Below are 25719 nucleotides of genomic sequence, written 5' to 3'. Positions count from 1 at the left end.
CCACACATTCGTGATCCCTGCCAGCTATATCCTCTTATGTCTGAGTGGTGATATGAGACTGGTGGTTTAATAATCCCATTATCCTAGAGCTAATCTGATGTTATGGCTGCCGGAGTGGCAGCGAGGGGGAAAATCCATCGCGTACGCGGCCATTTCGGGCCGGTGTTCCTGGAGGCTTGATGAAACAGGAAACAGGAAACAGTTCAGTTCTACATCTATGACAGTTGCATGGAAGCAGATTCGGGGAAGAATTTCCAGGATGTCATTTCTCAGTATATTTAACTTTAGTGCCAAACGACAACACCCCTCGGTTCCCTTGTGACCCATCTCTCTGAACACCCCCCCCCCCCCCCCTGTGTTTAAAAGTGCACAGGGTCTTCAAGAAAACCGCTCAAAGCTTAAAAAAAAAAATGCTGAAGTTTAAAATACCAGCAAAGGCCGCCAGCGACTGTTTCATGAACGGGAGATAAACGCCCTCGCTGCCAAGCGACAGAGCATCTTTGTTTAATACATACTGGAGAAAGAAGCCGGCAGATGTTACCTTGGTCTGCCCTTCAACGACGGTGAGAGGCACGCTGGTGGAGGGCCACTTGTTCCGAGGAGGTAAAGGCTTGTCACAGTTCCATAAAACCACAATCTGTGCGGGAGCAAAGCACAGGAAGTAAAGCAAGTGTTATACAAGTATATACAAAAGTGTCCGTTGGTGGTTTTTGGAAAACACTTTCACAAAGTCAAGATAAAACCTATTGTCGCATCTCCAGATGCTTTTCCCCCCGTCTTCTTAAGAAGCACATTCAGGCCTGTCGGGGTTTTCCGGCTCCGCAAAACAGACTCGCTGAAGAATAAATTGTCAGAGGAAGTTCACAGTCTGTTGTGAACGAAAAGAATATATCTTTCACATCGGTGGTGTCGTCGGCCCTGCCACCTTTCATCGGTGAAAAGAAAACTGTGTAATTCCTCACTCACTTTGATTGTTTGCTGTCATACATACATTTACAAGTACATGTATTGGGATTTACAGGAAGCCCTCATTGCACATATTCCATAATGTTGTGTCTCAGTGCCTCTGCTTCCTTTTAATCATTATTGTGATGCATTTTCCTGCCGCAAATTGTAGGTTGCCCGGATTATTATGGTTTGATAATTAGCAGCGTAGATAATAATCCTTCATTCATCTCACAGAGGCTGCTGTTGAGAGGGAGAACCTGTGGGGATAAGGTTGAAATATTTTTGAAAGACAAAGCAACATAATATTACATAATAAAGTGGCAATTTAATGAGAAGAAAAACATCCTTCACCTCTCTCTTCAAAAAGTACAGTCAGATTTTCACTTGTGAAAAAACCCCACTTAAAAATCATTTTCCCGCCCTCATGATATTATGATTTTATTCTCAAAGTATTATGATTTCATTCTTGAAATACGGTTAATTCATTAATTTCCTAACAGTGGCCCTAATAACTGGTTGCATTACATGAATAAAGAGTGACACCATGAAGGAAGGTCCGGCAGAAACCTCGGGATGAAGGAAACAATGGGCGGCAGAAGGAGAAGGAGGAGAAGAAGAAGAAGAAGAAGAAGAAGAAGAAGAAGAGGACCGGTACATCCTCTTAAAATATTCTGACCCAAACGTGTTTTATGATGACGAGGAAGAAGGGAGGACTGGGACGAGGATGGACGGAAGGAGGAGAAGCATTGGCAGGACAGGAAGCAGACACTTTGCTTTGTGCTGAACTGATTCATATTCAATACTCTATTGCTGGCGATTCTTTCCTGCGATTTCCCACCTGTGCACAGAACTTGGACTTGGCTACAGCGATGATGAGCTTCACCACGGGGGAGATCTGCGACTGCAGAGGAGTCACCGCGTGGATCACAGCCGTGAACTGCTGAGACGGGCTCTTACCTGCACGCACACACACACGCACACACGCACACACGCACACACACGCGCACACACACACACACACACACACACACACACACACACACACACACACACACACACACACACACACACACACACACACACACACACACACACACACACACAGAGAGAGAGAGAGAAACAGTCGTCAGGGGTAAAGTGTATTTAGTTGTTTTTTTTCCTAACACAGATTTGTGCAGATGTACCTCTCCACGAAGCTCCATCACGGTTAACTGGACGCGGAGTGCTCCGAGCAGCAGCCGCCATCCATCTCTCCGACAGCGTCTTCACTCCCGGTCCACACGACTGAACACGAGCAAACACGTCCCACGCGCGAGCGAACACTCCCCCCCCCCCCTTTTCCTGAGCGTCTCTCTTAGTGAACGTTAAACTGTGCTGATTTATTTCCCGCTGTGACGCAAAATTTCTTTTTTCTACAACCTCACAAATGAAAACCGAGCTCTTGTTAGTTCTTGTTCTTCCACCGCATTTTACTGAGGGGAAAAAACAAATGAACCCAACGGGACGAGGAGAGAAGTGGAGAAGCAGAACCAAACTTTTAAATTACTAACCCTCGATAAATGATCCCCGGCATACGAGTGCAACGCGTAAATAGAGTTGAGGAAGTGATTCCCCCCCGAGGCAGCTTATGCCCAAAAAAGAAAAGAAGAAAAAAAAAAGGAATCAATATTATGGAGCATTGGATTCTATGACTGGATTATTTGCACACATTTCCTATTCCACAATAAAGGGAATCTGCTCATACTATAACTTTCAATGTATAAATGGTTTGATTATAATCAGATCAAGGAAAAAAAATGTGAGGAAATGCCTTGTTTTCATAGTTTAAATGTATTTAGATGAAAGTAGAGATCCAGAACATATCTAGAGTAGGTAAATGGGGGGCAGATGTGGGAACACATGTTGTATTCACAAGAACCAAAGGAGGGGCATGACCGCAGGCACATGGAATGCCAAGTGTTGGGGCGGCTGTGGGACTCGGGGAATACGCCTCCTCATGGATAAGTGGAGCCCGAGTGCTCTTTAGTGTTGCTCTATCCATCTCTCTGACACCCGGGCCCCCTGACCGGCCATCTCAGGTGGGCTTAGCGTATTTATGGAAGCACGAGGTCTGCCCTTGTGGGGGTCACCGAGATAAGCTCGGTTCCTTCTGTTTCCACAGGAGCTTTTATTGAGGGAAAAAAAAGAGGAGAAGCTGTGCAAACCTTGATTTTTTAAATTTTTATATTAAATGACGTGAGCTGCAGGTATTATCGGATCAATTAAAAAGTAGAAACTAAGATAAATTAATATTTCTCCAGAGAAAATAAATAATTTGCTGACATTTCTTTCACTAACATTTTTTACTTTGATCCTTTTTTATCAGTTGTTTCCACTATCATTGCTTCTGTTTGTTAAAAAAATGGTGGTGTAAATAAAAATGGACGTAGTCACCGGGTCCAGCCTGTATTCTCTGGAATCCCCAGCAGAGGGCGACTCCACCGGTTGTTTCTACAGAAGTCCGTGAGGAAATGACTCGACTTCTCACTTGATTTGTAATGTCGGTCAACAAATTTCCTGAGGGGTTTGTGGTTCAATCTCCAGTTTCAAGTCTTCTTCAGTACGGCGTGATGTTAATTTGATAAATTAGGGTCAAATAGACCCAATAGATACATCGTGACTGACAGCTGGTACCGTCCAATGGTTGCAGGTCGCAAGTGTCGTCCAGCTCCGAGTCAGGCCCCCGCTCCTCCAAATATTGTTAATTCTGGTTTCAACATGGCGCTGGTCAAAACATGACACTTGAGGTTTCAAAGCAGTAGCTAGTTTCTACTTGGGTAAAAAAAAAGCACATGAACGTCTAAAGGGAGGCTATCTTAGAATAAGATAGTGTAGGTGTTACAGGGTGCTACAATCTTAGCAAAGATTAAACCACGTAAATCCGTGGCCTCTGCTACATCAATTCTGATCTTTTTAAAAAAATATATATATATATAAATCTGCCTCTGATAAGTCCCTCAACTATAAATCTAAAAAGTGCTAAATCAAAGGCGATCGGACTCGCTGCGGACATGTCGCCTCCGGGCCTCTTCCATTCAAAACGACAGGTGGCACATTTAATCGTGCATTTACCCTCCGAGGGGGGTTTGTCCACACGGGGACGGTGGCTGAGATCACACGTGGATCATTCGTCCACCCGGCTGTCACGTGAGCGCTGTTAGAGGGTCCCATGAATCAAAGTGTGTGTGTGTGTGTGTGTGTGTGTGTGTGTGTAAAGACAAGTGTCAGTGCCTCATCTATTGGTGTCAATGGAGAAGTATTGTACTTGCCTCTTGAAGTAAGTGGCAGACACTCTGTCAGAAGAAGAGGAAACAATCCACTGTCCCAAAGCAGATAAATTACAATCATTCCTCCCAATCCTTTAACATAATTCATTTTGGTAAAATGTTTTTTTTTTTAGGGGTTGGATATTTCAAAAACTGCGATGAAATCGATGCCAAGTGTCCAATGCACCGGTCAGTACGAGGCACTGTGAGAAGTTAGTGAAAAGAAGACGAGGTTACACTTTGGTAGACGCTTAAATTGCCAACACACACATGGGGAGCGAATTGCAGGTCAGGGATTTGCTCAAGGACACTTCAAAAAGAGGTCAAGAGAGCTGGGGATTGAACCTCCAACCACTCTAACATTTTGATGAATAATATAATAAAATCAAGGGCGTGACTTGGAACAGACAGCTAACCAATCAAATACAGCATGAAGTGGAGTAGTGTGCATTATTCAGGTTTGGCGTTGGCTGTCATACTCCAACTGATGAGGTGTTTTAAAAATGTCACAGTGGATATAAACTTATCAGCGCGGAGTCAAAATGTATTTCATTATGTCTGTGTGCTTATGTGGACTGATATAAACAGAAGAGGAGGGAGCGAGTCAGAACGCATCACATGTTTCAGCACCATGGAGAGAGACACTGGCTTGGAATTCTTCAGCACCGCGGAGAGATAAACAAGCCAATTGTTTCAGCACCATGGACAGAGACGGAGAGACGGAGAGACGGAGAGAGGGAGAGACGGAGAGAGGGAGAGAGACGGAGAGACGGAGAGACGGAGAGACAGAGAGACGGAGAGAGATTGAGAGAGAGAGAGAGACGGAGAGAGGGAGAGAGACGGAGAGAGATTGAGAGAGACAGACAGAGACGGAGAGAGATTGAGAGAGACAGACAGAGACGGAGAGAGGGAGAGAGGGAAAGACGGAGAGAGGGAGAGAGGGAGAGAGAGACGGAGAGAGGGAGAGACGGAGAGAGGGAGAGAGACGGAGAGACGGAGAGACGGAGAGACGGAGAGAGGGAGAGAGAGACAGAGAGACGGAGAGAGGGAGAGAGGGAGAGAGACGGAGAGACGGAGAGACAGAGAGACGGAGAGAGATTGAGAGAGACAGAGAGATGGAGAGAGGGAGAGAGACGGAGAGACGGAGAGAGGGAGAGAGACGGAGAGAGACGGAGAGAGGGAGAGAGACGGAGAGAGACGGAGAGATGGAGAGAGACGGAGAGACGGAGAGACGGAGAGAGGGAGAGAGACGGAGAGACGGAGAGACAGAGAGACGGAGAGAGATTGAGAGAGACAGAGAGATGGAGAGAGGGAGAGACGGAGAGACGGAGAGAGGGAGAGAGACGGAGAGAGACGGGGAGAGGGAGAGAGACGGAGAGACGGAGAGACAGAGAGACGGAGAGAGGGAGAGACGGAGAGACGGAGAGAGGGAGAGAGACGGAGAGAGACGGGGAGAGGGAGAGAGACGGAGAGACGGAGAGACAGAGAGACAGAGAGACGGAGAGAGGGAGAGAGAGACAGAGAGATGGAGAGAGGGAGAGACGGAGAGACGGGGAGAGGGAGAGAGAGGGAGAGAGAGACAGAGAGACGGAGAGAGGGAGAGACGGAGAGACGGAGAGAGGGAGAGACGGAGAGAGGGAGAGACGGTGAGAGAGAGAGACGGAGAGAGACAGACAGAGACGGAGAGAGGGAGAGAGACGGAGAGAGACAGAGAGAGACGGAGAGAGGGAGAGAGACGGAGAGAGATTGAGAGAAACAGAGAGACAGAGAGACGGAGAGAGACGGGGAGAGGGAGAGAGACGGAGAGAGGGAGAGACGGAGAGAGACGGGGAGAGGGAGAGAGACGGGGAGAGGGAGAGAGAGGGAGAGAGAAGGAGAGAGAAGGAGAGAGACGGAGAGAGGGAGACAGAGAGAGGGAGAGAGAAGGAGAGAGAAGGAGAGAGACGGAGAGAGAGGGAGACAGAGAGACGGAGAGAGACGGGGAGAGGGAGAGAGACGGGGAGAGGGAGAGAGACGGGGAGAGACAGACAGAGACGGAGAGAGGGAGAGAGACGGGGAGAGAAGGAGGGAGACGGAGAGAGAGAGAGAAGGAGAGAGACGGAGACAGAGACGGCAGCGTCTCAATTCCAGGCCCAGATTCTTACAGAGGTTTCAACCAGAGAGTTTTGGAGGCTGCTCACCAACATGACAAGGTCTGACTTCAACAGAGTCCTGGACTGTAATGGTTCGGTTTTTTTCTTCTCATTTTTCAAATATTTCAAATAAAATAAAATACATGTAAAGTTCATTACCCAGAAATTAAAGTGGCAGTGAACTGGGGACATGTATATTTAACCAGGCGTCCTACTGAGGTGCGACTTCATCAAAAGCGTCGACATCTGTTGGCAGAAAACAAAAAAACTGTTGTAGACTAATGCGACGCATTGACGTATTGTTCACGCCAGGAGAACTAAAACAAAAACAATTCCAGGATGTCAGGATTTAAACCATTAATTTAATAAACATTTAGAATGAGGACAGAAAGAGCGAACGACGACGCGTTTCACCAGATTCACTCGGCGCTGGACTCAATACTCGGGTGCGATATCAAATATGAGTGAGATATCAAATAATGAAATAACAAAAAAGCCTATATGCACTTAATTATGTTAGAGTACTTATAAAATATATACATAGATATACTGTATAAGAGGAAAGACATTATATATAGTTATATTAATATTATTTAAGAGAAGATATTAAATATACATGTGTAATAAAGAAGGAGAGGGAAAGGGGAATGTGTCAGGAAGAGATAAACTTTAAGCTCAACTTTCCATAAATATGATGTCACCTACAGACAGGGAAACAGTTTACATTGTGTATATATATATATATATAATATCAATTATGTTTATATTGCATGCTTACTTATTTATGACTTGTTGTTTTTTCTCATGGCTCACATCTCATCTTGACCTTTGGCCTCCTGTCTGGTTGTTATTGCTCAAGTTTTTATAAACTTTTTACGAGCTGTGACTCAAATCTGGATTCTCCCCCCCCCCCCCGTTGTGTCTGAGCAGTAAGTCAAACTAACTTTGTATTTTTTTTTCTCCAAGCAGAGAAGTTGCAAATGCTTTGCCATAAAAAAAGGTTATGGCAAGGCGGCCTAGCCGAGCGAAACGGTCGGACGCTCAGCGTCGACAACGAGTTATTCCCTGCGAGCAGCATTGAAGGTGGCAGAAGCTAAAACATTTGATTTGCGGCGGCGGCATAAACCAAACTGCTCCATCGTCCCTTCTTCTTCCTCAGTCGTCCCCCCCCCCCCCCCCCCCCCCCCCCCCCCCCCCACCCCCGAGTCCACAGTCCCTCAGAGAAGGACAAACACCAGTCTGAGTTACAGCCTCAATCCACTGAGAGTCACTGTGGTCAGTATGCATATCTACACACCCACATATACACACATATATGTATATATATTGACTTCATGTTCAGTGTTATATCACATATCACGGTAAAAATCGCCATTTCTTAGCACCAAAGATCAGGAGAAAGTGGAAGGGAATTTTCTGCACTGACATATTTCAAAAAAAGCTTTTTGTTCCCTTTCCTTTTCCTCCCCATGTGGCCGAGCTACACGTCTGACACTACGCCCCGTCCTCCCCCCAAATTGAGACAACTGCAACCCCCCCCCAACACGCCAGCCGTCTCCTCCTGCTCCTTCTCTCCCATCGGGGGTCGACACAGCCGATCACCCGGCGCACATTGGATTTTGGCTTTTCCTTGGCTTTAAAAACGCTGGAGTTTGAGGATCACGGGGGGGATCGAACAGCGGGCGACCCGCTCTACCACCTGAGCCACAGCCCCTGCCGCGAACAACCCGCCGTCTGTTTTATGTTTCAGAGCTACAGCTCCCATAAGTTGGAGGCTTTGCTGGATTAACGCAGCCATGGGGTCAGTTATTCAGCTGTAAGTGACGGGTTGAACCACATTTATGTGTTTATATAAATTTTCACCTTTAAGCTGGTTCATCTTTGATACTGAAGAAAACTGTGGAGTTGAAAGACGCGTCTCTCCCGACAGTATAATTTATAAGTAGATTTATGGATGTTAATTCACGATGTTCATCAGAGATAATGATGCCCTCCGGAAGCGGAATTCATATTCAATCAAAAATTATAATATCATGTCAGTGTGTTTAAATTCCAGAGACAATATCAGGCTTGAAAGCCTCTGAGCTACAGACTATAACAATATCATCATCGAGGTCGGAGCCGTCCACTGAAAACAAATTTATTTTGGGGGGGGGAAAATAAAATAAAGAAGATGTATTGTTAAATTTATCAATAAAATCAGATCTCAAATCACGAAATATGTTTTTATAAAGTTTTCTTTGAGACTTTTGAAACGATAATTTTTGGACTACGTTTGAATCACATGACCTCCTCGGCGGAGGTAAATAACCTTTATCCAAATGCCAAACTCTTCATTTGACATGGTGCGTACTCACCCAGTATGGCATAGTAAAAAGGGAACTGGGCAGGGTCAGTTGAGTACTGGGGCAGTGCATAGAGACCACCGGGGAGGGAATTCCACAACAACTGGTTTCTAGACACATGGGAGACCACGCGGTCCTGGATGATCTGGACGAGAGGGAGAGAGGAGGAGGAGGAGGAGGAGGAGGAGGAGGAGGAAGCGTATGAAGGAGAGACGATGAACACGGGGAAGATTTGAAAAATTAAATAGGTCAAATGAGAAATGCGAGAAAACACAAAGACAAACAACAGAGAGGAAACGGGAGAAAACGAGACAGATGGGAGAGAAAATATGTGGGGGGGGGAGGAGGATTGAGGAGACGAATTGAAAGACGATGTGATTAGTTTGGTTATTTCCTTTATTTTGTCTTTATTATCTTTATTTCATGCACACATCTATAGTTACACCAGAAATATCGCTTCAAAAGGAAACTACGTAAGAAACGTCAGGAATCTGTTGGTATAAAGGTATGAAGCATTTAAAAGCAGCAAAATAAGTTACATTAAAAAAAGATTAATACCATTTGCAACTTTTAGATTTCTTTGCATTCCTATAAACTCAAGAAATTGAAAACAAAGTATGGAAGAGAACTTTTTTTTTTCTCTTTCATATTATTTATGGTTTGTCTTTTGTTTTTCTTCCTCTCCGAGTCCAGAGCCGTCTACTGTGTTTGGAGAATGGGCTTGGCTCCTACAACCAGCTATTAACACACACACACACACACACACACACACACACACACACACACACACTGTCACGCTCGCAGTATGTGGCACTGACACTACAGTTCTCAACAACGCCTCATTTCACCCGTTTAGCCCGGTGGCGTGCTGGCGCCGAGTGTTTAGCACATCTGGCCGCGGCTCTCTGCGGCCGTCAGTGGGCCTCCGTCTAATTTCATACCCTGCTAGCGCCGGGCGTCTGGTGGCGTCGCGGGGGTCCTGCCTTGTGCCGTGTGTTCAGGAAGAGGAAAACGCTGCAGTTTGAGAAATTGTCAACTGTTTTAACCTGAACGAACATGAAGGTGAACATGAATTATAACGTCGGGATTTTGGAGGATTTAGTTCGTTAATATCTTCCATCAACAGTCTGGTCCGTATTCTCTACTAAGTATTGTCCTTCGCACTTTATATACACACGTGCCAAGCACTAAAACACACAAAGCATTATCTTAACACACCTCTGGAGTTTTGTCGCAACAGCTTGACTATTAATTGCAAACGTTAGAAACCAGAAGCGAACTTGAGATAGATGTTACTGTGTAACCGACATCACTGAGGTACTTTTTTAATGACATGCATTATATTTTAGCGTTCACCATCGTGTTGGGATTTATGTCCAGAGTTGCTGCTGTTCAGCCAAAATATCACATAGACTCACTTCATATCATGAAAGTGGATTGAGTTTAATTGAATCCACTTGAGTGGACAATATGTCCACACCACAAAATTCTACAATTAGAAATTGATAAAAACTACTGTAAGTCTAAATTTCCAATTGTAACAGTTTCAATCATGGATAATGTTTGTTAAAAGCACAACATTAAGATACAAGTTACTACTCCAAGTAAAACTTCTCAAAATACTGTTTGACAACAAACCTCAAATGTAGTTGTTGAAAAAAAAATGCAGATTGCAACTTTAAACTTTGTCATTTTCTCATTAGCATAATACTTCGAACTTTGTAAAAACTCTCAGGCCTTAAGTCAAGATGTCGACCTCAGCTGCTGAGGTCAATTAATGAACACACACACACACACACACACACACACACACACACACACACACACACACACACTGCAGCCTCTCTAGCCCGAGGGCTGCCAGACAGCACCCACCTCCTTCATACCTGCATATCGTGCTCACATTGAGTTCAGATTTCACAAGTTACAACACCTGCTTCGAGCCTGTATCTCATAAGAAAAATCAATCTTATTTTTCTTTATCAAAGTGTGTCATGTCGCTGTATGTACAGTATAAGTTCATGCACCTGGGACATTGTTTACATAAAATATAGATTGTAAAATAAAGGAAGTTCTAAGAAATTTTGACTATTTCACAGTGTCGGTGAGATTTTTCATGTAAATTAATTTCCCCAAACTCTAATTTGCAATACGTTCCTATCCTTCCATATATTCATGTAACCATTAAGCAGTAAACAAAATAGAATAACTTAAAGCTGCATTAATTAAAGGAGATATTTTATGCTTTTTTCAGTTTCTCCCTTTCCTCTAGTGTGTTATCGTTTTTTTAGCGTGTGTAAAAGTTCTGCAAAGTTAAAAAGCCCAAAGTCCAATTATATTATTCCTTCGTAACCAGTACTAAGGAATAAGTACCAACCAGTAGTAGAAGTAGTTGTAAGGCCCACCACCTTTTCATAATCATATGGGGATAATATGTCCTTGTAGAGTTCCCCCTCCCCCAAGTAGAAATCAATTATTCCGCTTCATCGTCGTTTGACTTTTTACTGTTTTCTACCCAATCCAATAAAAAACGACCCTGTGCTTTTAAAGAGTCAAACATCTAAAGCTTTGCACTAATCACACACGGCGGCCCTCAGATCTGACGCCCGCGGGGCCGACGTGACGTCTTGTGAAGTGTAGCGCCAGACGCCTGTAACTATATAATTCATGTGCTGACTGACAAGTTCTTAATTTGACGATGTAGCTATATGTGAAAGGCAAGAACTCACACACACATATATATATATATATATTAATATGAAACTACTTTTGAGGTGCCCTTGAGCAAGACAAATGACTCTCCAGCATATACTCTGTGGTTAATGTTAGAAGTCTTGGTTCTGGGAAGAAATGTATGAATACGGAGCAGAACTAAGAGACGCTCTCAGCTCAAAAAGGTCAGAAGAATATAACTGACAACTGGAGCAAGTTTTTCTTTTGAAAGTTCAGCTCTGGGAGGTGATGCATAGCCGGCGGCGATGTACAGTATAGAGCGAGACAAGAGCGGTTTGGTTGATTAAATGAAGCTCTCCTGACAAAACTAAATCCAAAAATCCCATTAAGAGGGTTTTTCCTTTTCTCTCTCTCTCTCTTCTTTTCTTCTTTTTTTCTTGTGTGTGCAGGCTTACCTCCAGAGTAGTTAAGACGATTTTGGCGACAGAAGAAAAGTAGGCGTCCCAGAGGAACTGGGTCTGCTGGCGCAGAGCCAGGATCCTGTCACGGCCCACCGACCGGGTAATGGAGGGAACCTGGAGGCACGAGGACAAGGAAAAAAATGACAAGAGAGAAATATATAAAAGTGAGATTTTCAAACAATGTTCAGTGTGAGGATGAGCAACCGTGTGTGTGTGTGTGTGTGTGTGTGTGTGTGTGTGTGTGTGTGTGCGTGGGAGAGAAGCATAGAGTCGGAGCAGACAGGTGGAGGAGGCGTGAGTAATTCTGTGGACGTGCACAAAAAGATTAGAGGGAAATTCTCCCCGGAGTCTCTTCGACTCCCACATCTCACTCTGTCCATCAACAAGCTTATCCCCAGGACAGTGAGCGCTGACTGAACCAGCTGCCGTCCTCCTTCAACATTCCTTTCACACCTCGTGGTCAGACAATGTTAAGTGTCCGCATGAAAGGCCGATTAGAACAGCTTCATCTTTATGAATGCCTCAGAGCGGCCGCTCCCCAAAATGCTTCATGTGACAATACTCTATACTATATAGATATATAGATATAGATACTATATAGATGTGATTTTGAACTGGACGCTATTCAACACTACTACTACTACCGCTTTTTAAAAAATGTGTTTGATGAAGTTCGTGTTCATTATTTATATCCGCTGGATGTTACAAACATCATCTGCTTCTTTACGAAATAGTTTTTCACACCCTCGCTGGCAGCAGATGTTGGGGAGTTCACGAATTGACGGTTCCCGTGCAGCTGGAAGTTTTCGACCACATTATTTAATTTGTGTTCTTTCTTTCCTCCTATTCTCAAATGTGTGGTGTATATTAATGTGTTTCCGATTCATACTTGTTTTGTTTTTTTTTAAAGGCTAGCTGAGCTTCTTGATGTTCTTCCCACAGCCCCCCCCCCCCCCCGGCAACTAAAGAAGTTCCCACCGGGACTGTAGAGTTTTTATGAATTCATCAATTAGTCTATAAAATATTCAAAACCCAAGGTCACATTTTTTGGAACTTGCTTCATTTGACTGTGCAACGCTTCAGAGCTAAAGAGAGATTCATTTTAACAGCGATACAAAATAAAGGGAGGAAAAAAATGGTAAATCCTCAGATCTGAGGTTTGGTCTTAAATGATTCATCTACTATCAAACTTGTGAGCAATTCATTTTAGGGTTAATCATTTAATCATTTGAGACCTACAGTGGAGCTCTTTCCTCAGTTCTTAGTATTATACACATTATAAGAACCTCAACAGATTTACGATTCAAGCTTTTCAGTGAGTTTACTTTTTGTTGTAGTGACAAATATTATATTGTATATTGCTCCAAGAGTGCAATAATGATTGTTCATTTTCATTGCTGTGGTTTTGAGCCTTAGTCCTGTTCCTGGGTCACCCGAGGTCGTCATGGATGACGTGAGCAGCAGGCTTGTGCCTGGCAGCGGTGAAATCCTCAAGGAAAGTCAGTGCAAGGATGAAAAGTGCAGAGACGAGGATCCTGCCGATCTGACCGGGGAGCTAAACTTCCTGATGTGTCAGTAAAAGATGGAGCGGGAGCCTCTCTCGAGGAAAAACACACTACCTCCTCTTGATGCTGTTAGACATGACTGAAACTGCTGCGCTCAGCTCGACGGTGAAGCTGAAATAAAAAGGAATAATGTTGGTGAATTGCCTCATCAGCTCTCAAGAGGTGGTGGTGGTGGTGGATTTACCAGCCCAGGTCCTTTCCGTTGTTCTGGCCACTGCCCCACAGTCTCGACCTGGTCAGCGAAAAAGGCCACTTTTGATTTGACAGGGACAAAGTGACTGACAGTGCTAACATCTGATTGAAACACTGGTCTCTGTCCAGGAGAAGGTTGGGTGCTTTCAATCAGAGAATCCCGAGCAGCTCGGCTCCATCAGGAGCTTCTCCTCAAGTTGTAGAGCTTCCCGAGGTCTAATGACGCAGCTGCAGGCAACAACGAGTCTGGAATCATGGTCGTTTTTTAAACAGATTTTCCACTGTGAAAAAAGAATAGCAGTTTACAGCTGTTTACGCTTGGTTTTTGTATGGAGGCTGATGAAAGCATTGCATGAAAAAGGTCCACCGCAGTTTTCTGGTATGTTAGTATGGACAAAAATAGTTTTAAGAATGTTTTAGTGTGGACGGAGCCACAACGCAACGTCATCTGCGTACGTACATTTTCCACAAACCTGGGATTACATGAACAATGATTTTATCTACTGTTACGCACCGGGTTCCGCGGCAGTAAAGCCTTCCTCATAATATTATAAATAGTAAAATACTAAAACTGAACTTTCTGGATTATATTTAATGTGTCACCTGAAAAAACCTCCACATTGGACAGCTCCAAAAAATCTTTTGGGAATAATTGCCTCAATTATATTATTCCCTAAATCCAATTTACATTCACAGGTTAGAATCACTTATTTGAACTATTTGATTGAACAAGATAAACTGAACAGTTTTGTTTGTGAAAACTGTAAATTCAAAATAAATGAGTCCCAGATAATCCTGGAGGTCATTAAGGAAGTGTGTTGACAAAGAGCGGGTTCCTTGCGTTGCAGCTGACGACACTGGGATCCGTCAACAGCAGAGAGCGAATTTTAATGGCTCAGCTCTCTGAGGTGGAATATAAACAACACCAATCAAATCAGCTCAATTCTCTTCCCCCTCGATTGACTCTAATAGTGTTTATGTTTCTCAGCAGGGGCTGTGTGAGTATGTGTTGTGTGTGTGTGTATGTGTGTGTGTGTGGGGGGGGGGGGGGGGGTAGAAACTCTACATATTAAACAGCCAGGTATTGCAGTCTCTCAGTGATGTAATTGAAAGTAATGAGATTCAAGTCTCTCAGCAGGTGTCAGGGCGCCGGTGTTGTGTCTCTGTGTGAGTCTGCGTCACGGAGGAAAAAAAACAAAGACGAAGAGGGAAAAGCATCAATAATCTGTTTACCAATGAGTAACATGTTCATCTTTGTTGTCATATTTCATTAAACTATATAGATGCCATAATTTAGAAACGGTTTCTTGGTGTTTTAATATTCTTAATTGCTTTTTTTGAAGTGTATAGGTGACCGACACTGAATAGGCCATTGTGTCAATAAGTAGCAGATTAATCTAATTTTGTGCCCACATTTGTTACACGATTGTTTTCCTTTTCATACAATTTTTTAAGATAAATACAGTTATAGAACTTGGGAGACTCTGAGAAACCACAGGACAGAAAATCCATTCAACGTCCTCCCTTCCTGTCCGTGCTTCCTCCGTGTTATTTCTTGTTAAACTTCAAGTGCAGAGGAGACAAAACAATCCTGGAAACACTGAGTGAACAAAACCAGCTTCAACCGTCTTCACCAGATTGGCGGATTAAAAATGTGATAACAGACATATGGTGCGTGTTCAGATGCAGGTCAATCGAGCACGTTGCAGTCTAACATAAGGTGTGTTTGATATTAATGTGTTGTGTATAAATAAATGTCAGGTTTAATCTCGAAAGCTTGGGAGTTTTATGTTTTTATCTCTGCCTTTGACTCTCCGTATGTCTGCATCAAGAAAAATAAAAGAGAAATCACCCTCAACGCTGTCAACACATAATACAGTACTTGTTTCACACATTAACTGACAATTAACACAATCTGAGGTGGTTTTGACGACGTGAACAATGCAAACAACAAAAGTTCTGAAAGCGTTAGGGCAGCACTGTGCGTCTCAGCGATGTGTAGTGACACTAAAACCCAAGTTTGTATTATTTTTCTGCGTTATTGTGTGAATTTAGAGAAAAATGTAATTATTAGCATTGCTACGTGACGATTGAGGGAACCTGAGGAACATTAAATAAAGGAAAACACACACACACACACACACACACTACCCTCTAGTGCCGCTGTCCAGGTAACGGGAATAGGTCGCACAGGTGCATGCATGGTAATAAAGAGAGTAATTAGAGAATGTAAATATCACGAGCTCTGCCTGCTGCCATAATTGAAGTGAACAGAAGGTGGTCCAATTTTAGAATCAATCGGCCTCGGATAGAAATACTTGTTGTCAGAGGTGTGAATGACTGTGAACATCACAGCTGTCATGTCACAATGAAACCGAAGAGCACTACGAAATACTAAAAATCGATTCCCCCCCCCGATTCCCTCAGCTCAACAGCTATGTGCTTGGAGGGTTTGGCTCAGATTCTCAGAAAAAAAGAAATAATAATAATATTTTACCAAATTTTTCTTCTATTCATACGGTTACTAAAGTATTTCGGAAAAAAAGTTACATACAGTAGCTCTAACACGGCAGATTTTCAAGATAATGAAATTCTTAATAAGGCCGACGCGTATAACTGGGTGTCATCCGCATAGCAGTGGAAATGGATGTTGAATTTACAGAAGATATGCCCAAGAGGAAGTCGATAGATCATAAACAGAAGGGGCCCCGGGACAGAACCCTGGGGAACACCGGTAGTGACTGGATAAGGCTGGGATTGCAAAGATTTGTGCGGCCTGTTGTACAATGTTCCCTTATATTTGTAATAGCCACTCTTGATCTATCTTTTGCGCTTCTATGTTTGAATCTGCCCCATCTGGATCTGTGTGATTACCCCGGGGGAATTATAATAGAGAAGATGTTGGCATTTCACTACCCAGACACTGAATAAGCCTCCTGCTGAAAGGGCACTTTTTTTTTTTTAATCTCTTTAAGCTTCATGCTGTAAAGTTTGACAAAGATTTGTCCTCTTCAGTCAGGCTACTCACTGGCAGCTTTTTACTAACCTTCATGCATGTACAGTACCTGCTGTAACTGTGGAATGTTATAATTAATAATCCCTTTGTATCCTGAACACTTGGTGTAACAGCCATCCACTCATCTACAGTATCTGTAGTATCTCGGTCATTTTTCAAGTACCTGTAACAGCAGTCTCTCATCCCCGATGACGGCGGCTTTCCTCCAGTCGATCACCTCAGAGAAGGGAAGCTCCCAGCCGTTACTCAGAATAACTGGGATACAGGCCGCCTGTCAGGAAAGAGAGGAGTCACACCAAGAAAGGGGATTAATGATGGTAAGTCAGAAATGATTGTTCCACATTAATGGTAAAGCTCTGTATCTATGATATACTTCTAAAAGAAAAACAATCAACCTTTCTGTGTTTGGATTTTGAAACCTTTAGATGAATTCATATGAGAATTATGAATTACAAAACATTGTTTACACACCAAAAAACCTATATAACACACTAGAGGAAAGAGAAAGTTGAAAAAGAAAAAGAAAAACTAACTATTTACAAGTTTTCACAGAGTAAAATAGAAAAAAAAATCCCAGTAATGAGAAGTTTAAAGCAGAGATCTGGGAATATTCTGCTTTTCCTGTCTTTTTTTCTTCCTTCATTAGTCCTGTTGGATATTTTCCATCTGATGAGACACTTTCAACGTGTTCCACGTTTTTCAGAAACAATTAGAGTTGCCAAAAAACTTCAAGGAGGAAATAACAAAGACAAAAAAAGGAAAAATATATTTCCCCTGTATCCATCGATATTTAGAGGATTCATTAATATAACTTAAATCATCAGGAGCTGTTTTCATTTCCCGTAGAAGCTCTCTGTGTAAATCTTGCGGTGCTGTAAACTCAATTTATGAAGATCTTTAAACTGTTCATCATGTGTGATTAATAGAAAGTTGATTGTGCACTCCACTGCACCATTAAACTGTTTAAAGGGGAAAAAAAATATGCAGCTTTCTGGATAATTTCTCTCACTTCGCATATTTTATCTTTCATCTACAAGCTGGTGTTGTCGTTTTATTATATTCTAAGCTAAACCCGTTAATAAATGAATGGTTACTGGAATATACTATGGCTAGTTTCCTATTTCTAAAGCAGGTTTTATGGAAAACTAATGAGGGTTGGGTAAAAAAATTATATATAATTAGATTTATTTTATATCATAATTTTATATATTAAATAATAATATGCCATATCTTTTTGGAAAACAAACATGGAACGTTTGTTTTTCACATATTAAATGTGAATTTGATGTTTTCATATATGCTAATCTATATTGATATTTAAAATATCTGAAGCTAAACATTTTTTCCACATGCTATAAACACACTTAACACATGATAAATTAATTAACGGTACATACATACCCCAGTTATGCTTCATAAAAAGTCATAGTTGCTGAGAAAACCATCAATAAACATAAAAAAAATGTCCTATTATGATGTTCATAATATTAATTCATGAAAGTTTATATTGTGAATAAATGTTAATTCTTTTCAGTTTCAATTTTTCAGTTTTGTTTTTTTTACACATTCCAGATTTGAGTTTGTGTCCAGGATGTCAAACAGGTTATGGTTTCGCATTAAGAACACATTGTATGATTTGTATATGCCGTAGCTGAGCGCTGAGACGAGTGGGAAAAAGAAAAAATGAAATAAGTCTGGTATTTTCATTTAAAGTTCAAGTTCGACTGGATTCTCAATCAAGTGAAGCTGAGAGATTAAAGGAGATTCACAAAACGCCGAGTGCATGATCAGTGACCTGTCTACGCAAATTCTCACTGCTCTGATTAGTCTGGCTTCGGGGGAGGACTTCTCCTTTTCCTCTTGCCGTCACCCTCTCGCATGTCTCTTTGTTTTTCTCTCCTCCCCTCTGGATTTTGATCATCACTATACGTTTGCATTAGGAACTGATCTTTCTTCCCCTCTTTTGTTTCTTCCCTCACGTCTGGCAAACTGGTAAGGATTCCCGAACAGCCACTAAAATAGTTGCTACGAATTTGAAACAAAGGTTTAATTTTAAGCAATTCCTTTGTTCGTCGTATCGTATAGATATTAAAACCTACTCACTTATTATTCACTGTGATTCCTTGGCTGGTTACTGAGTCTTCTTGATTTGTGACGCAAACCTATATATCATTAAAAAAAACTAGCTAAATCAATTGGATGTTGGACAGACTTCCAAAGCACTCTGGGAAAACACGTATATAGATACTTATAGACACTAAGATGTGGATGACGATAGCAGCGTGTCGAACCAATTCATTCTTCAACGTGTATAACAGGAACAAGAACAAGGAGAAACAACAGCCACCGGCAGGCGCGGGGCCCGAGATGAGACACCTGATGTCAAAACAGCAGCGCGACACATAGACAAACGAGGCGCTAATGAAAGCCGAACACATCTGTGGTCTAAAGACGCATATATAAGGGTTGTTTTTTTTTTTCTTTTTCCATCCCTGTGGTGATTCTGCAGAAACCGGCCTTTTTCTGGAGCAGGGAGATGACCGGTTGTCAATAGTAACCAGATCAGCTGTTGGTAAGAGGAGGCCGAGGGACTGGTTGACTCCTCGTCGAGCCCAGCTGGGGCTCCACGGGCCGTCTCATGAGCCTTCACCAGTAACCACGGGCAAGACGGTGAATCTATATCCAGCTAGAATGGTACGAACAATACTGTCACTTTAAGGTTAACAAGTGGAAAATATACAACGCTGACGTTCACTGCTTACGTCTTTCCCCGGGAATTAGCCATGAGCACACAAGACGTGATTATGTTTCATGTGAGTTCGGAGGGAGGTTTTCCGCAAGATCTATTCTCAGTTGTTTAATTTCAAGATCTACCTTGGCTTCTGGTTTTCCCGGGAAACCAACCATGTGACTTTTCACCTTGATGCACAGCTGATTTCCAGGATATTTTTGAATGGAGGACTTTAAAATGCTGCAAAATGACGTTGCAAAAACGTAATGTCCCTCACACACTGCACACAAACACCTGGTCAAAAACATGGTTACATTATCCACACTGTACCTGCAAGGCCTCCAGGAAGCGAAAGGATCCCAGGCGCCGGCCGCGAGGCACCAGGCAGAAACTCGAGTTATGGAGCAGCTGCTGGTAGTCGAACCTACGTCGACACAAATGTACAAAAAAGCAAAAGAATTCATTAAAAGACGGAGAAACGATGAACAAGAACAAGAGAAGAGGAATTTGTTGCATGACACAACTTTGTTTTTTTTTCAACGACCAACTGTCTGTTGGGTTCAAAGCCTTCAGGAAATAAAGAATACAAATGCAATCCGGAGACAGGACAGAAGAAAGACGGGATCAGCGTGGTGAGGTCTCATGTAGGTGAAGACAACAACAGAGGGCAAAGTGAATAATTGACAATTTTTTTCAAACAGCAATCACAAGCAGCTCACTCCTAACAGGCTCGCACAGACTTTTTCCCTTTTCAAGGACTTGATCTATTTCACAGAATGTGGTCCAGTAGAGGCTGCAGCTCCTGCACGCCTGAAGCTACGAGGTGGATACAAAGATGAAAGGAAAAAAAAACCCGTTATGCAATCAAACATCACGTGATTAACACATTTTTCTTCTGATTGAGACACGTGAAGAGAGAATCCCCTCGCGCAGGGTCGGCTTCAGAGAAGGTTTCACTTGAAGTTGAGAAAAGCTTCCCTCAAGTTTTTCCAACTCGCAAGTCAAAAGTCTGCAACTTTAAAGCTGTGTGTGTGTGTGTGTGTGTGTGTGTGTGTGTGTGTGTGTGTGTGTGTGCGTGTGAGAGAGAGAGACGGAAAGAGAGCGAATGTGTGTACACATGATCTTAGGGCTGGCCTGAGGAGATTTTAGATTGAAGCCTAATCTGTCTGGGGATCAACTGTCAGACACCTTTGTGTGTGTGTGTGTGTGTGTGTGTGTGTGTGTGTGTGTGTGTGTGTCCACCTGCCTAGAAAGCCTGCCTATATAATGTGTGTGTATGATAAGTCTTCACGATGAAAGAGTGTCTGGCATATCACTTACTGTCACTGCACATTATGTGTGTGTGTGTGTGTGTGTGTGTGCATGTGTGTGACCGTGTTTGTGTGACAGAGGAAGAGAAAATAAGATGTCAGGTGTCCAGTCTGTCACCACAGAGACAAGGTCACTCTGACCGCCACCGAGACAGACACACACAGTCGGAGGCGGCTCGTCACATCTGAAGATGGCTGCCTGGCAATAACATCGTCAAGTGGTTCCACCGCGGTTAAATCTCGCTTCACTTCACTCACACATCATCCTCTGTCGGAGGGTTTAATAACAAAAAAGTCTCGGTACAAATTGTGATTTGTAAATTCCCACCGAACAAACACTAAGAATATAGTTGGACTAAGTTTGAACTGGTGCACCCAGCTCATGTCAACTGGTTCTCTCATCATCCTCATGTGTGATGTGACCTCTCAGTGATCCTGCCTCTCTACGAAAGACGAGCTCTTCCACCTCATCCCGGTCAAGACGTGACACGGCATCTAATGCTCAACACACACCTGCGATGCCGGGAGCAGCTTCAGCGGGAAACAGAGGACTTTGTCTTTTTTAATCTTTTTAAAATCTTCTCAAATTTTCTTTAATTACCATAACCATTACACTTCATGCTAATTCACATAATATACAGTCCTGGACAGACATAATTGGTCTATTTAAAAACAACAAGCGATTAAAGAGCCCCTCTTGTCACGTTTTTAAGTATATAAAAATAATCTGATATGTCTAATATTTTGTTTAACATTGTTTACCGCCCAAAAAATAGTTTAAAAAAAACTCTGAACCTGTAAAGCATCCACTCTCTTTCCCTCATTGAGAAATTCTGAGACTATGAATATTCATGATATGCAAAGAAAACAGGCCTCGCCCACTACAGCTGCCTGCGCTAGGTTGCCCGGGGGAATAATGTTGCGTTACCAAATGGGTAGAGACAACATCGGGGAGATTCAGCCATAAAACTGCTTACGGTCTACTGACACACCTGCCGTCCTCTCGTGGATGCTAACTGCTAACGCTAACGGTCTACTGACACACCTGCTGTCCTATGGTGGATGCTAACTGCTAACGCAATCTGTCTGCAGACACACCTGCCGTCCTCTCGTGGATGCTAACTGCTAATGCTAACGCTAGCCACCTGCTGACACACCTGCCGTCCTCTCATGATGCGCTGCACAAGTTTCCGGTTTCTTTGCCTCACATTTGCATATTCGACAGCGATTGATTTTCTGTATTTTGTGAGGTACCAAATCTAGCTTGTACAGGATTTGTTTGAATTTCAAATTGCACAGAAGTGAAACACAGAAATCTCCTCCTCAACACCTCAACTGCTCAGATACAAGTCCCTATAATCAATGTCTGAAATTTTAGAGGAGAGAAACTGTTTTTTGAGTGGAGGGGGACTTTAAATATATACTGCAGCATTTTATACCTTTTGGTTTTCATTGGCAGAATAAATGGGGTCAGTCACAAAACGACCCTCAAAGCGTCTCGAACAAGTGACATATTTCCAGTCCAGATGAGAGGCAGGGACGTCCTGCGGCACCTTGCTTCCCCACGAGACAGCAGAAACATCCGAAAGCCAGAATGCATTTGTTTGACCCTCCCCGTAACCGCGGACCTCTGCTTGTCTGTGCTATTTCGCTGTCCACACCAATCCCCGCACACAGTGTCAGGGACTAGTCAGTGCTGCTGCCGCTGCTGCTGCTCAGGACTCTGCGACGGTGCAGATGCAAATTTTTCACGCGACACAAAAGTCAATGGAACGATGCAAATGGCGCCATATTTGCTTCACTCACCCGAGTTGCTCGCATGACGCTAAAAGCCAATTCGGGATCCTCACAACGTCACTGACGTCCGATAGAGAACGGACGGATATTCTCGCGGTCATGTTTTCACGCAAGACGAGTAAATATAAATGATCCGGCGTCCAAACTCGCCCGTCGCTTCGTGTTTGGTGTCAACGCAGCGTCACAATACAGGAGTTTCCCTCTTGTGCCACAATCTGAATAATGTCCTGCCGTGTGTTGTGTGCCATCACTCTCAAATCTTGTCGCGTGCGCATGTCTGAGATTAGATTGTGTCTCAGGATTTTAAAACTCCTGTAGTCTGACCTCAGCGTTGAGACTTCCTGGTGGGAATCTCGGGACATTTCAAGGGGAGTTGGAGACTCTGCACGCTGCGTCGCCGCCATGACGCCGGCCTACATTAGCACTTCGACAAAAGCATCCTGGTAGAATGAAGGAAACGTTCTCCACTGAAGCCCTGGCACCAGGTTCCCCTGTTCTCAGATGCATCGGCTAGACTAAACTCGGGATGTGCCGGACAGGCGCTGAAAGGAATAGTAGGCAATTTAAGTTTGAGTCTTAGCCCGATATTGGACCGGCTGATCCTCTCAGAGCACATTCTCTCAACTCATTCATCCGTCATTACGCTCCCCCTCCCCCTCCTGCCTCGTCCAGAGCGTTGCTCTTACAACCTCTGTGTGACGAGGGCCTATGTGCTCATACAGCAATTCATTTGTTTGTTTAAACTGAATGAATGTGGCTGCATTTGAATTTCTTAATTAGTTGTTTTTGCAACATTGTGTGTGAAAATAAATGCGTACGTTATGTTTATTCATTTATAGAAGCGGTTCTTTTGGATATTTGCATGCATCAATTATTGTTTTGCATGATGGTATGCTTTATGTAATTCAATAATCATGATAACATTTTGTTTATAAGAAAACAATGCATTGGGAGATTGTGTAAGCAAAATCTTTTCTTAATGAAAAATATGTGGTATTTTTGCAAAAATAAAAGACGTGCCTTGTTTATATATATATATATGCACACACACACACACACACACACACACACATATATACATGCTGTATGTTTTGCTGTATGACTGAGATAGTGAGACAGACAAGAAAAAAAAGGCAAAGTTGGATGAGACCCTGTACGAGAGAATGAAGAATCAATACGTGCCACAGAGAATCACTCACAACATTTTAGCCGAAAAACAGAGAGAGAAAAAAATGGTGTTGTTCACAGTAAAGTAAAAGGGTTCTCTCAGCAGAAGACATTAAGTAGTTTTCAGGGGTGACGGATCAATATGAGGCCTTACAGAGCAGACCCGGAGAAGATTCTGTTTTTTATATATATATATCTGAAGAAAAGCCAAAAATCCAGAAAAACAAAATTCCTCACACGATGAAGTTCTCCACACTTGGCATAAATGATTTAATAGTAATTGCATGAAGGTTATCTACATGCATCAGTGTGTTGTCTGTTGTCTGGATCAGAAAGTATTTCAAAAGGTTCGTGAAGTTTGTACACCTGGCGTTAAGTCAAAATCCACTGATTTCCGCTTCTTAAATGTAAATATTTTCTGGTTTCTTTGCTCCTCTGTGACAGTAAACTAAATAGCTTTGTTGTGTGGATAACACAAAGCATCATCTTTGGGTTTGGGGAAACACAATCGACATTTTTCACCATTTGATGACATTTTATAATCGACAGATTAATCCATAGTGAAAATAACCGCAGCCCTAAAATGCATCCAAGACGTACTGACGACGGAATATAAACAGCTGTACAAACAGCAGTAGGATGCGGTCGCCAGGTTGTCAAAACACGTATATTGGTGTAATATTTGATGAAACTGATCACATGGCTGAAGGCGGCGGTGGCGGCGGCAGTACAGTCACCGGCAATAAACCAAGAGCTGAGTCTAGTTTTCAAACCCTTAAAAAATTCCCCGGTGGCGTTTTAAGCGGGTCATTTATCTGACTTTACAGGAAGTCGAGGGGATTCCAGGGCTCCCAACATTTATCATTATAAATGCAGTGTGATACTTTACAACTATAAATTGCGTCGCCCGTAATTACTGCAAACAGGCACCTCGGTGGGGCCTCGCACGCTCACAAAAGGGGAACTGAAGGCTCGTCTTACACGGAGACTTGTGGTCCCGCTAGGTGTAATTGTTTAGTGTGAGTGCGGCCTAGTGTGTGTGTGTGTGTGTGTGTCATTAATTATGAAGCACAGAAACAGAGGGATGTCCTTGAAGCGAGCATAGAATCATTGTTCCTAGAAGAGCGAGCGCGACTAAAATGTCGCTCACTTTTTGACGATGGAATTAACTGAGCAACCGCCGCTGGGTGATGTCGTCTTTGATACGGCCGCAAGAATGAGAATTAAAAGGGAGATGAGCGTCAAAAGAACATGAACAGCGAGCCGGGAGCTGGAAGATGATCTCCAGAACGAGGAAGATCTGCTCAGACAATCAGGCACCGAGGTCTTTGAACACACCGTTCAAACGCTGGACCGACTCTCTTTCCTCACTTGTGGTATTGAATTATCATCATGGTATTAACTCATTTAAGTTATTGACTGATCACTTCCTCACTAAAGATGTCAAATTAGATCTAATAAAAACAGGGAAATGTCAATCCTGACTTTCCCTCAAGATCTGTGCAGCTGCGTGATGTGTCACAGTGTGTGTGTGTGTGTGTGTGTGTGTGCGTGTGTGTGTGTGTGTGTGTCAGGGGTGCACTGAGGGAACAATGAGCAGTCACATTAAATTTGCGCCGCTGTCCCGCCTTCTGAAAATGGTCTCCTCTTCCTTACTCTCGCGCCTCAGAGAGGGAGGCGGGAGAGAAAAAGAGTGTGCGGTTTGATAAAATTGTCTCAGAATGGGAGTCACGTTGGACGGGCGCCCTCGGCGGCACAAGATGTGACACGATCGTGATTTGTCGAGGCAGAGCCGGAGCCGAGGAGGTTGTGTGAGTGTAAAGAGTCGATCTGGGAAGGGCTGTTATATATTCCCCGGGCCGACTCCTCGTTTGAAAACACTTCGATCCGTCTTACCTTTCACCAAACGGATTAAAAAGCGACCTAAATAGTGCAGAGTGCACAACTTCTTTTAGTCTTCGCCATGTCTGAGTTCATTTTCCTAATTCAATTCACATTTAAAGGTAAATGAATGAAAACACATGAGGGGGGTTACCCTTGCAATGTGATGATTCGCTTCCTTTGTCTTCCGTCAGTC

At 43.1% G+C, this 25719-nt stretch overlaps 1 protein-coding gene across 5 annotated transcripts in view; it reads right to left on the bottom strand.

Annotated features, from left to right (window-relative positions):
* Positions 1-25719, bottom strand: part of LOC118290446 (exostosin-1) — a 138181-nt gene that overhangs the window by 16369 nt on the left and 96093 nt on the right. For all 5 annotated transcript variants that reach the window (XM_035618137.2, XM_035618139.2, XM_035618138.2 and 2 more), the window contains 6 exons: positions 19699-19792; positions 16801-16908; positions 11859-11978; positions 8743-8875; positions 1787-1905; positions 542-637 (listed from right to left, as the gene is read on the bottom strand). In XM_035618137.2, the coding sequence (XP_035474030.2) occupies positions 542-637; positions 1787-1905; positions 8743-8875; positions 11859-11978; positions 16801-16908; positions 19699-19792 (670 nt within the window). The remainder of the gene's footprint in view (positions 1-541; positions 638-1786; positions 1906-8742; positions 8876-11858; positions 11979-16800; positions 16909-19698; positions 19793-25719) is intronic.

This window comes from Scophthalmus maximus, chromosome 18 (genome assembly GCF_022379125.1).
Source record: "Scophthalmus maximus strain ysfricsl-2021 chromosome 18, ASM2237912v1, whole genome shotgun sequence".
Classification (NCBI taxonomy): Eukaryota; Metazoa; Chordata; class Actinopteri; order Pleuronectiformes; family Scophthalmidae; genus Scophthalmus; species Scophthalmus maximus.
The sequence above is the reverse complement of the archived record's forward strand: the minus strand, read 5'-3'. Positions and strand labels throughout refer to the sequence as shown.